We start from the raw sequence: 13745 nt of genomic DNA, 5'->3' as shown, positions 1-13745 counted from the left end.
GCTTATATTGTATATAACAATCTATTTCTAATTTCAGCAAATTAGAAAACATTTATTTTTTTTCTGCCTGTGTGTCTTAAATCTATTTTTACTTGCCTAGTACAGAGTTGTTCTATCAGTATGAGGTTTAATAGGAGTGCTGACAGTGAATTTCCTTACTTGCTCCTGGTCTTACAGATAAAGTATTCACTTCTTTACCTATATATCAATGTTAGGTCTAAATTTTTTGGCGGATGTTTTTCATCATGATAAGGAAGTCTTCTTTGTTCATAGTTTGCTCAGAGTTTTTATCATGAATGGATGTGAAATTTTGTTGTTTCTATGTTTTAGCATCAACTCATATTATTAAATGATTTTTTATTTAAACCGTTAGGTAAATTAATTAGGTATTGATTAATATGCTTAATATACTTAATATAATTTAATTATACTTATTGTAATTAATATGATTTAAATATATTCAATTAATTTATCCACCTAACAGTTTAAAGAACAATTGTTTAATAATATGAGTTGATGCTAAAAGGTTCAGAGGTTTCTGAAGTTCTATTCATTAATGTTGTATAACTAAATTATATTAATACGCAATCTATCCAACCTAACAGTTTAAAGAAACTGTCTACTGATAACAATATTGTATCAGCCTTACATTCACAAAAACTTAGTGTTGATATATTTCTATTTACAGCTAGATTCTATTTACAGCTAGATTTTTTTTTAATTTTTTTTATAAAATGCCTATTTTCATGAGATATTGATATGTAGGCCTATTTTCTGGTACCATATATGACTTGTTAAGTTGTCAGCATAATGCTGTGTTCATGAAATGAGTTGAAAAACATTCTCTTCTATTTTCTGAAAGAGATTGTATAGAAATGCTATTATTTCTTTAAGTCTTTTTTTAAATTCAACGGATGAACTATCTGGGTCTAAATATCTCCTTTCAGGAGACTTTTGATTTATCTTTAAATAAATGTATTTTTTATATTTTTAATAATTATAGGATTGTTTTTGTTAATGTATTTTATTTTGAGTAACTTTGTGGTTTCTGGTTTTCAAGGAAGTGGTTCGTATTTTCAATATTGAGAAGTTTGTATGCATAACATTCTCTGGAATTTTTTTTTTTTTTTTTTTTTTTTGAGACAGAGTCTCACTCTGTTGCCCAGGCTGGAGTGCAGTGGCCGGATCTCAGCTCACTGCAAGCTCCGCCTCCCGGGTTCCTGCCATTCTCCTGCCTCAGCCTCCCGCAGAGCTGGGACTACAGGCGCTGCCACCTCGCCCAGCTAGTTTTTTTGTATTTTTTAGTAGAGACGGGGTTTCACGGTGTTAGCCAGGATGGTCTTGATCTCCTGACCTCGTGATCCACCCGTGTCGGCCTCCCAAAGTGCTGGGATTACAGGCGTGAGCCACCACGCCCGGCCCATTCTCTGGATTTTTAAAAATATTTTTGTTATCTGTCGAATCTGCGCTGATATCTCTTCTTTCAATCCTGATATTGGCAATACGTGTCATCTCTCCTTTGTTCATCCTGAGTCTTGCTGGAGGTTTAATTATTGTATTATGATTAATTATAATCAGTTATTCCAAATCAACTTCATTTAAAAAAATTTTCTCATTTTGTTTTCAGTTTCATTATTGTCCTTTTCTTTTACACTGTTTTATTCCTTCTGCTTAATTTTTGCTTATTTTGCTCATGTTTATCTAGTTTATTAGGCTTTCCCAAACAGTAATTGTGAATTTGTTCCACTTGTTTTTGTCTGTCAGATTTTGCTTCATATATTTGGAAGCACTTTTTCAGGTTGATGCACATGTTTTCCTGCTTGTCATGTCCTGATTGTCATGTTTTTCTGCTGAATTGGCCCTTTTATCATTATGTAATATTCTCTTTTACATCTTTTAATTTCATTTGTTCTGAAACCTACATTTTCTGATATTAACATAGCCACTGCAGCTTTCTTTTGATTAGAATTTGAATGGCATATTTTTCTATTGTTTTTATTTTATCCTGGCTTTATGATTACATTTCAAGCAATTTTTTATAGACAGCATATAGTTAGGTTATATTTTATTCATTATGCCAGTTTCTGTGTTTTTATTCACGAAATTAAGCCATTTACACTTCATTCAGATGTGCCATTTTTAAAATGTTATTTTAGTTTGTTCTTTTTGTCTTTCATTCTTCTATTTTCCCTGCTCTAAATTCTCGATTATTGAACATTATTTAGAATTTGATTTTATTGTATCTATGATGCTTCTGGCTATATCTGTTTTCACAATTTGTGGGGAGGGGGTGTTGCCCTTGTAATTCAATGTCCCTATTTAACTTAGAATCAATGTTTACCATTTCAATTTGAATGTAGAAAGTATAGCATCATATAGGTCCCTATATCTTCTCCTCTTTGTATCATACTTTTCCTATGTATTATACCTCCATCATTGAAAATTCCATCAGAGAATTTATTTTTTCTTTCAACCATTAAATTACTTTAAATAACTTAAAAAGTGAATAGTGTGACATATTTCTCAGATATTTACCATTTGTAACTCATTCTTTATTTCTAGAGTTTGATGTTTCCTTTGATTTAATTTACTTTCTCTTTGAAAAAGTGCCTTGAGCAATTCTTTTATATCAGGTCTGCTGGGAGAAATTGTAATAGTTCTCCTTTACCTTCATGTCTGAAGGATATTTTGCTGAACATAGACCTTGCTTTGACAGTTTTGTTCTTTCAGAACTTTACAAATTTTGTTTCATTTCCTTTTGGCCTTCATGATTTCTGGTAAGAAATTCACAGTCATGTGAATCATTGTTCTCCTATAGCTATTGCATATTTTGGTGTTTGTATATTTTTGGTTTGTAGAGGTTTGATTATGATGTGTCTCTCCATGAACTGTGTTGGGTTTGTCTTGGGTTTGATGCTGTTGGCCTATTTGAGAAGTTTTCAGATGTCAGATGCATTGATGCATATACGTGTGTGTGTGTGTGTGTGTGTGTGTGTGTGTGTGTATACCTACTTTATTTTGTACTGGTTCTCTTTCTCTTTTCCTTCTTAGATTTCATGACATTTTGGTATTGTCTAAGAAGTTCCTGAAGGCTATTCATTTTTTCTTTAATATTTTTCCTTTTGTTTTCAAAATTGGATAACTTCCATTTCTAATTCTTTGTGTTTGATAACTGTCAGTCCATTCAGCACATCGATGAATTTTGTTGTTGTTGTTAACATAAGTAGAATGCTAATATTTATTTGGGGTTTTAAAAATATATTGTATGCCTTTGGAGAGACGTTCTATATTTCCATTTATTTCACCTAATTATTTAGAACATGTTTTAAACAGTTGCTTTAAAATAGCTTTTAGATAATCCAACATGTGTCAGCATGCCGTTGGCATTTCCAATGACATGATTTTCCTAGTTCTTAACAGGTGAAACAATAGATTATATTTAGGACTTTCAATATTACATAATCAAACTCTGGATCTTATTTCAGCATTATGGAAAATGTTCACTTTTTTTTGTTATTTTTGTAGGCAATCAGTTTGTTTAGATCAGACAAGAAATTCTGACCATCCTTCCTGGTTTTATATACAGACTGCATTTTCATTACCTTTCAGTATTTGGCAGTGTGTACCAATGACCATTCCACGACCTTTGTGGAGGTTTACCTTTTAGTTAAATTCACAGAATCTTGGCACTGTTTAGAATCAGATTCAATAAGCACAGCTCAGGACAGAGCTCAAGATTTCATAAAGAACTTGCTGTGGATGCTTTTCTAAGACCTTTCTACTCTATGATCTCTGATGTACTTTCCTGTTCCTTAAGTCACCACTTTTTAGTCCTCTGACCAGAAAGCTGGGATCTTATTTATCATTCTCTGCACCAAATATGCCCTTATTCTGGTTCAATTGTTCCGATAAATGAGGAGGATAAAAGCAATGGGAGATTTTGCCCTTAGGACTACAGTTTATCTGATGGAAGAAGCATGTCATCTCTCAGAGAATTGGGTGTTTGCACCTTTCCTCTGTTGACATTGTCACTGCCAGATTTACTTCCTGCTTCCTGAGTCTGAACTGGAAGGCTTCTCTTTCTTGGACCTTTCTTGAACAGTGTTGATGACAACTTCTGGGTTTTGTGATGCCGTCAATTCAGGCTATGGAATTCTGGAAAAAAAAAAAAATTGTTATCTCACAGTTTGTCTGGTGATGTTTTAAATTCTGTTATATTCTTAGTAGGAATATTTCTGCTGCGATTTACTTTTAAGAGTCTTCAAACAGATTTCATACACATTCTTTCCAAATATAATGGTCATATTAAGTGGGGAGATAGGACACTGCAAGATTTCTCGAATTAACTTCAGTGTGACTTTGAACATTTAGCCTACCATTTAGGATTCTTACTGCCTTTTGAAAGCTTTGTATTTAAAGCCATACTTTTCTTAGTTAATGGGTAAAATTTAAAAGATTTATAGGGGAGAAAATGAAAGTGTTTCCAATTCTTCTCTCTTTCTGGCAGTTTATCAAAGGTAGAAATAACGCTATTCTTACAAAATTTGTTATTTTATTTATTTTGTTATTATTATACTTTAACTTCTAGGGTACATGTGCGCAACATGTAGGTTTGCTACATATGTATACATGTGCCATGTTGGTGTGCTGCATCCATTAACTTATTTTTAAAACATGCAATAATAACTTGCCAAAATTGAAACACCAGTTCATATATTTATTTTTTGTATTATTAAGATATTACAGTAAAATGACCAGTTTTTAAAACCAAGATAACTCTTTCCCTGACATCTCCATCATCTTCCAATTTTATCTTTATTTTATTTTATTTTATTTTGTGACAGAGTCTTGCTCTGTTGCCCAGGTTGGAGTGCAATGGCTCAATCTCAGCTCATTGCAACCTCTGCCTCCCAGGTTCAAGTGATTCTCCTGCCTCAGCCTCCCGAGTTGCTGGAATTACAGACGCCCACCACCACGTTTGGCTAATTTTTGTATTTTTAGTAGAGATGGGATTTCACCGTGTGGGCCAGGCTGGTCTCGAACTCCTGACGTCAGGCGATCTGCCCGCCTCAGCCTCCCAAAGTGCTGGGATTACAGGCATTAGCCACCATGCCCGGCCATTTTTACTCTTGGTATATAAATAAAACAAATATAGCCCCTGTATATTGGTCCTTGGACCATTAGCACATAGACCCGCCAATGCCAAATTCAAAAATTTACACATCCGGCTGTTTAAAATTACCCTGCATAAGCCTATTTTAAACATTTACAATCAGCCTGCTTTGGAAACTGCAAAACTGCACCCAACTTCTGCTAGCCATATGCAAACTCGAAGGGCAATACAAGACACCAAGCCTATAGCTGCCCTTCTACCTTCTGAGAGAGTCTGAGAGACTCTGCTGTACTGCTGAGTGACATCACCTGGACACATGAGCTCCCTCTCAGATAATTCACTCTTCCAGGAGTTCCCTTCCGCTTCTCCTGCTCTCTGAGTGGTGACTGGACATGGTGTCTTTAAACAGCCCCCTGCTATCAGGAACTTCCCATGTCAAGCAACCTGTATGAGTACCACCCAAGTCAAATTCATTGTGCCTTAATGCCTCCTATCATCATAGCTTTTTCCTTGATCAGTCCTGAACTCTTCACACTTACTTGTGCTTTCCAACAGAATATTTTCTGCAGAATTTTGCAAAAGTATTACCAACTCTAAAAATATGTTCTGAAATCTTACACCTTTAGATCACTTTTCAATACACACTATGACTTTTATTATACATTATTTTTCTTATAAGTTTTATATGATTTTTAAAATTAGTTAATTATGTTTTTGAGATAGAGTCTTACTCTGTTGCCCAGGCTGGAGTGCAGTGGCACAATCACAGGTCCCTATGGCCTTGACTTCCCAGGTTCAAGCTATCTTCCCATCTCAGCCTCTTAAATAGCTGGGACTACAGGTGCACACCATCCTATCCGGCTAATTTTTTCTGTTTTTTTTTTGTAGCGACAGGGTCTTATTATGTTACTCAGACTCATCTCAATCTCCTGGGCTCAGGCGATTCTCCTGCCTCAGCCTCCCAGATTGCTGGGATTACAGGTGTGAGCCACCGTGCTAGGCCTTAACTTCTTTTTAAATTTGAATTACCAACTTGTATTCTAATCCATTTTGTATTTCAGGCGGTCTCAAAACTTTTCTTTAATGTATACGTTGACATAAAACAGGTGAATTCTCAGATCTGTTTCTGCATTCAGTCTTTCCTAATATATTTCAGAACCTGAGAAAGACTTTCCGATAAGGAGATAATTGAACTTTTTCTCCATTAGCACAATCCAATAGCTGACTTTCTCAGAAGAAAATCCATCTGCACACAGATACTTGGTTGGAAAAGGGGTGACCCAAGAGAACTTCTGAAAGGTGTTTGGAACCTCAAGGTTTTTTGAAACATTCTGGGGGCCTTTGATGTAGAATATTATTAACTGTAGAATGTACGCTGAAAGAGTATAAAAATTGCTGTATTTAATGGTGAAATTAGCTTTCAAGAATTAAAGGAACATTCAAGCTTGCATTTACTTATTTACGTATTTATTGACTTGAGAGATCTTCCATATTAACGATGGCCTTTTATTTAATTATTATCTCATACTGTGGAAAGACTTCTTTTGACAAAAATAAAGTCACGGTAATGTTTTCCCTACTTTCAACTGTATCTTTTCACTTAGATTTTATTTAATAAGCCCTTTAGCTTGTTGGTAAAATGTTGTAGACATCTAGTAATGGATTAGCTTTACTAAATTGTATTAAATATTTATTAAAATTTTTATTTTTATGTTTTTTAATTTATTCATTTATACTTCTCTGATTATAAAAAGAATCCAATGTTAATATAGAAAATTGCATAATGTCTATTAAGGACAATTCAAAAGAGCTGATTAATATTCTTAAATCAGCATATTAAACATTCATTTACCATTTTACCTATGAATTTCAATTATGGTTAATTAAATGTAGAATTGATTGTGTAAACAAATGCCGTAATAGATATATATCTGGTCATATTTGGCCAGGTGTCTTATACTTACCCAACAGTGTAACCACAGGGTTTGGAATACTGATCAGTTTGAGTGAGAGTGAGGACTGATTTATATACTGACATAAATATGTCTCTTACATGTAATGTCAACTTGATAAAAGAAGCAGAATACAGAAACAGGTGTGTTTTTAAAAGAAAGAAGAAAATATTGAAATATTAATCAGTGTTTACATACATAAATGCAAGTGCTGGCCAGGCTCTGTGGAACACTCGTGAGGCAGGAGTACTGCTTGAGCCCATGAGTTGGGGACTGCAGTGAGAGGCTGCGATCACACCACTGCATGTCAGCTTGGGTGACAGAGGGAGACCCCGTATCAAAACGAAAAAAAAAAAAAAGAGAAGAAAAATGCAAGCACAGTCAGCTCTTCATATCCATGGTCTTACACTTGTGTTTTCAACCAATTTGGATGGAAAAAAAAAATTTTTTTTAAATAGCAATAAAATTAACAATACGACAATGAAAACATACAATAAAGAACAATACAGTATAACAACTATCTGATGAATTTCCTAGAATCAATCCTCTGTGAATATCAGTTAACAACTGTAATTAATAAAAATAACTAGCCAAGGCCGGGCGCAGTGGCTCACGCCTGTAATCCCAGCACTTTGGGAGGCTGAAGCGGGTAGATCACGAGGTCAAGAGTTTGAGACTAGCCTGGCCAATATGGTGAAACCCCATCTCTATTAAAAATACAAAAATTAGTCATGATGGCGTAGGCCTGTAGTCCCAGCTGCTCAGGAGGCTGAGGCAGGAGAATCACTTGAACCCAGGAGGCAGAGGTTGCAGTGAGCTGAGATCACACCACTGCACTCCAGCCTATCTGACAGAGTGAGACTCCATCTCAAAAAGAAAAAAGAAAAGAAAAGAAAAAGAAAAGAAACAATAATAACTAACCAGGAAAATGATAAAGTCAGTAATTTTAATTGCCTCTTATTTTATTTTATTTTTGATCTTGTACATATGATCTATGTAAAAAGCCAATGTAAAAGAACATAATAATCAGGTTCCTTTGGCAAATACTTAGAAAATGCAGAAAAGCATAATTATGAAAATGCAACAAAGCTTCAGTTAACAATTTTTCATTGTTTTTATACTTGCTGTCTAAGGAAGGAAATACTTATTTGATTAAACTGCTGATTCCTCGTATATTAACTTTCACTAAGAATGTAATTTTAAATGTCAATGGAACCTTTTTTAAATTTTTCTTAAACCAACTTAATGAGCCAATTTGATCCTCACTCTTCTACAGTATGATGGTATTGTATAAAGCCCTTACTGTGTTGTTCAGATAGGTTTGATTTTAGAAGTCAGCACTCAATACATTATGGCAGTTATGTCACTGCTTTACTCTATTCACAAATTAGGAACAACCATGTAGAAAATGCCCAAAATTTGCTATTAGTCAAATATGCGTAGAAATGCTCTATTGACTAGATTTTGTAACAGGACAGATACACTAAATCAGTTGACACTCAAGATTGAAGACCACTCAGATACATTTATTTAAAAAGAATTGTATGTACATATTTAGTTTATAGTAATCAGGAAGATAGACTTTTTTTTCCAAATGAAATTATAAAATTGATTATTGTTCTTTATGCCTATCATTTTATACTTTGCATTTTTTAAATTTTGTATGCATTTTAAGTTCCAGAATAGTATTCTCATTAAATAGCACTTTAAATTGATCACCCTCATAAATTCAGAATGGAGGATTATGACAATTAACCAGAAGCAATATTAATGAAAATTGAGAGCTGTTAGATCGTACTACAGCATTTGCAGCAGTAGGGAAGAACAAAACCTACAAATTTTTTAAAAAGAAAACAGATGGATTTCATTGATGCCTGATATGACTATATGAAAGTAAAAATTTCATGATCAAAATCATGATGAATGCATTATCCATAATTGAGATGTCTTATTGTATATTGAGAGGCTATATAATATTAAAATACTAGTCATTCTTTACCTCATATTATAAGCAGTTAAGTATCTGAAAAATTGTCAAAGATGTAAAATTGTAAAATGAGGGTACTTGATTTGTTATCAAAGGAAGGTTCTTAAAATTAACTGAAAACATGTAATTTCTTACTATCCATGAGTAATAAAAATCAGCTTTGCAAATGTGGTTTCCCAGGTGTTTCACTTTTCTAACTTCATATAATAAAGTGCAGTAGAAAGAAGCATGTTAATGAAATTATGGGAAGACCCAAAGAAATAACCTAATTAGCTTTTCATACAGACTGAGAATATAAATAGCGAATGTTAGAACTGTCAAATACTTTGGTGTTAATCTGCTCTATCTATTCTCTTGGCCAGGAATCAAGATCACTTCTGTGACTTTCTAATGGACACGCAGCCCTATATGTAAAATCATTTTTCTGATGACTAGTGATAACGAGCATTTTTTCATATGTTTCTTGGTCGCTTTTATGTTTTCTTTTGAGAAATGTCTGTTCATGTCATTTTCCCATTTTTAATTGGATTTTTTTTTTCTGGTTGACTTAAGTTCCTTATAGATTCTGGATATTCGACCTTTATCAGAGGTATACATTGCAAACATTTTCTCCCATTCTGTAGGCTGTCTGTTCATTCTGTTGATAATTTGTTTTGCTGTGCAGAAGCTGTTTAGTTTAATTAGGTCTCACTTGTCAATTTTTGGATTTGTTGCAATTGCTTTTGGGGACTTAGCCATAAATTCTTTGCCAAAGCCAGTGTCAAGAAGTGTATGTTCTATGTGTTTTTATATACTTTTTTTTTTTATAGTTTGAGTCCTTACATTTAACCCTTTAATCCATCTTGAGTTAATTTTTGTGTATGATGAAATGTAGTGGTCCAGTTGGTTCTTTTGCATATGGTTTGCCAGTTATCCCAGGACCACTTACTGAATAAGGAGTCAACATTTTGTTAACTTTGTCAAAGTTCCGATGGATATAGGTGTGCAAATTTCATCCTCAGCAAAATGTAAATCAAAACCACAATGAGATACCATCTCACACCAGTCAGAATGACTATTATTTAAAAAGTCAAAAAATAACAGATGCTGTCAAGACTTCAGAGAAAAGGGAATGCTTATACACTGTTAATGGGAATGCAAATAGCTCAACCATTGTGGAAAGTAATTTTGAAATTTTGCAAAGAACTTAAGCAGAACTGCTGTTTGAGCCAGCAATCCCATTATTGGGTAAATACCAAAAGGAAAATAAATTGTAAGAGACACATGCACACATGATTATCACAGTGCTATCCACAATAGCAAGGACATGGAGTCAACCTAGGTACCCATCAGCAGTGGACTGGATAAATAAAATGCAGTACATATACACCATGGAATACTACACTGAAAAAAAAAAAAAAAAAACATGAAGTCATGTCCTTTACTGCAACATGAATGTAACTGTAGGCCATAATCCTAAGCAAATTAACACAGGAAGAGAAAATCAAATACTTCCTATTCTCACATTGAATACTCATGGACATAAAGATGGGAGCAATAGACACTGAGGACTACTAGAGAGGGGAAAGAGGGAGGTGGGATGGTCTGAAAAACTACCTATTGGGTACCATGCTCACTACCTGGATGACAGAATCACCTTTACCCCAAACCTCAGAATCATGCAAGATACCCAGTTAACAAACCTGCCCGTGTGCCCCCTGAATCCAAAAAAAGAAAACGTAAAAACAAGTAAAGAGAGAAAAAGGGTTGTGAGTCTTAAGATGAGCAGTCCTCTGCTAGATGAAAAATCTATGTGTGCATTTATTTGTTGCTTTATATTTAAAACAATTGGAATTACAAATGAATATACTTCCTGACTCTGCTTGAGTGGAGTTAGCTTTCCTTGGCTCAAATACATTTGAAGGAATTAGTGGGTGCTGATTAATCTGAACCAAACAAGCTGGGACATGAATAGGCATTTCATGGTTAATATCATCTTTATCTTCTGAGAAATATTTGAGGATTGGGGGGAAGACTTGGAAGGCTCAGAAAATATAGGAAGTTGCTGAATGCCATTATTGATAAAAGGTAAATCCGTCTGTCAAATTAGTGGTATCTCTGTTGCCGAAGCAGCCAGTCAGGGGAATTATAACTTGAAGGTAGACTAATATGTCCATGTTAGTGGGAGTTAATAGAACTACTTCACTATACATCCCCGTGTTCCTTCCAGCTAAAGAATAAAATAGAAACTTTCCAGGAAGTGTTGACTACTCAACACATACAGAATACAAATCCTTGAAAGAATTCATTTCATTATAATTCTCTAAGGGATGAAAAGACTTTACTGTACTAAAGAGAGTAATACTGCTCTTGCAACTAAATGTATAAATAATGATATGCAAAATATGCATTTTGTTTGTTATTTTCCATAATTACAAAGGAAGAAAAACAGGGTACAGAGAGTCAAATGACAATGTACTTAAAATTCAGAGTTAATATCTGAGAAAGTTCTATCTTTTGTAATACTAGTAATTATTATGTTACTTTAGAGTCAACATGTCAGATTATGTTTCTTGTATCTAAATTCATAAAGGCAGAAGCTTGATCTATTGTGTTTAATTACTAAGTTACATACCAGTTCTTGTCTCTACCATCAATGGAGGTAATGCGGCATAAACGCTGACCTGAATTGTAGAGATATTTGAGTATAATCACACTTCTAAATGCCTGTCTGATATTGTTTAGTGTATGTAAAAATTATTAATATACTTAATTTTAGGAATATTGCTTTATGATATTCAGCTTAAAATTATGAAAGTGTGCATTGAGTCACAATTTATGCTCTACTTTGAAATTTAGCTTCTATTGTGGATGCCAGTGATTTGTTTATTGCAAACAGTGCATTTCAGTAACAGTTTCAACATGTTCCAAATGTGCAGCATATACAGTTTTTCCAATGTAATTAGTTAGAAATTGGAGATGCTTAATTTTAAAATTGAATAGTTCATGAAAATCTATTTCCATTTTCTGTATGGCTTATGCAGTTTCTCTTCATAAAATGTTCTATAGTTGCTTGAAGAAATTAAGTGTAGTTAATCAGAAAGAACATTATGTTTTGACACCTAATTTGAAAGCCCTGTTTTGAAGCAGTGATTGATTGCTTATGGCATTACACAGACCAATGAGAACCCAAATAGGAAATCCACTTATGCTCAAAGTAGATCCCCAAATTGATGTAAGTTAGGGTGGTGGTGTCTTTTTCTGAGACATAGTTCCTAAAAGTATATATGTTTGCTAGAATGTATACTTTATTGTTTAATTTAATAGATTTAATAGTGGAAAAACTTTACAATGAATTGATATAATTATTGCACATTAGAATGAAGATCAGTGATAAAGTTATTTTACTATGAAACCAAATCAGTTTCATTAATATAAATGGAGATGTGAAGGATGATGTTTGAAAGCTTAAAATGTGGCAAAAATTATCTAAATGATGTTAGTGAAGGTGTTTTCATCTCTATTGATTCTATATTCATCTCTCCTTCAGTGCCGCCAGCAATCTCAATGCCTCAGAAATCTTTTAATGCCACGGCAGAGAGAGGAGAAGAGATGACGTTTTCCTGCAGGGCCTCAGGCTCTCCAGAACCTGCCATCTCCTGGTTCAGGTAGGTTATGCACCCCCTTCCCTCTGGCTTGTGTCCATTATCAGGCTTATGGAACAGTATTGGGATCTTAATCATTTTGGTAGAAAGCAAACTATTGCATTTTAGTTTCATTAAAAAAAAAAAAAAAAAAAAAAAAATCCTGGTGCTATTTTTGGCGCTTAAAGTGGTTAGATTAAACTGCTAAAGAGATCAACAGTGTGACCCCTCACTAATATTCTGAGTCAAAGGCTGTACCCATTATACTTATTCTGTCTGTAAAAGCAGACTTTTGGAAAAATGGGACCAGGAGCACCTGTGACTTAGTCAAACATTTTATTATCCCTACAATGTATCTTGAAATAGATATTCTAGTGTTATTGACACCACTGTCATATGTATACAATATCATATTTCATTATAATTGTGTATATTTGTATTATACACAAAATATTGTATTATAGAAAAAAGCTGATTTTATAGAGTTAAAATTCCGTGAATTTGATATGTAATTTTTAAAAATCAGCTCATCAAATGAGTAAATTCTGTATTCTACATCTATAATTTGATAGTTTACTTACTTTTTTTAAGAATTTTAAAATACTATTTGATTTTTATTAAGATCAAAAATATTTTTAAATATTCCATTCTTTTAGATTGTGTCTCAAACTACTAACTTGGAGACAATAAACTTTAAACCTGGACCATCTTGTAAACATGCATTAGTAATACAGGTTACTACAGAAGCATTAGGTACAAGTATTTACAGAATCACTTCATAAACCATATAGTGAAAAATAATTTTAAAAGATTAGTAAAATATACATCAAATGTACAAAAGTGTCCTTACTAAGGATGAGGTTATTGTTTTAAAAGTCCTTTGAAGGGCAATAATTGAAATCCCAAACTAACTTTTATTCTTTTGTGCTTGAGCATGTACTGACATTACCTTCAACTTTAAACCCTTTGTTTATACTGCTTATCATTTTAATAGAGGATGTAACAATACATGAGATGTTTCTTCAAATATTATGCGTTTAGATGTTCTTTTCAGACAATAATTTTCTTGT

At 33.5% G+C, this 13745-nt stretch overlaps 1 protein-coding gene across 3 annotated transcripts in view; it reads left to right on the top strand.

The window, feature by feature from the left end:
* NCAM2 (neural cell adhesion molecule 2) overlaps positions 1-13745 on the top strand; it is a 561362-nt gene that overhangs the window by 325183 nt on the left and 222434 nt on the right. For all 3 annotated transcript variants that reach the window (XM_007966565.3, XM_007966576.3, XM_037982819.2), the window contains exon 6: positions 12582-12699. In XM_007966565.3, coding sequence (XP_007964756.1) covers positions 12582-12699 — 118 coding nt within the window. The remainder of the gene's footprint in view (positions 1-12581; positions 12700-13745) is intronic.

This window comes from Chlorocebus sabaeus, chromosome 2 (assembly GCF_047675955.1).
Source record: "Chlorocebus sabaeus isolate Y175 chromosome 2, mChlSab1.0.hap1, whole genome shotgun sequence".
Lineage (NCBI taxonomy): Eukaryota > Metazoa > Chordata > Mammalia > Primates > Cercopithecidae > Chlorocebus > Chlorocebus sabaeus.
This window is presented reverse-complemented; position numbering and strand designations above follow the sequence as displayed.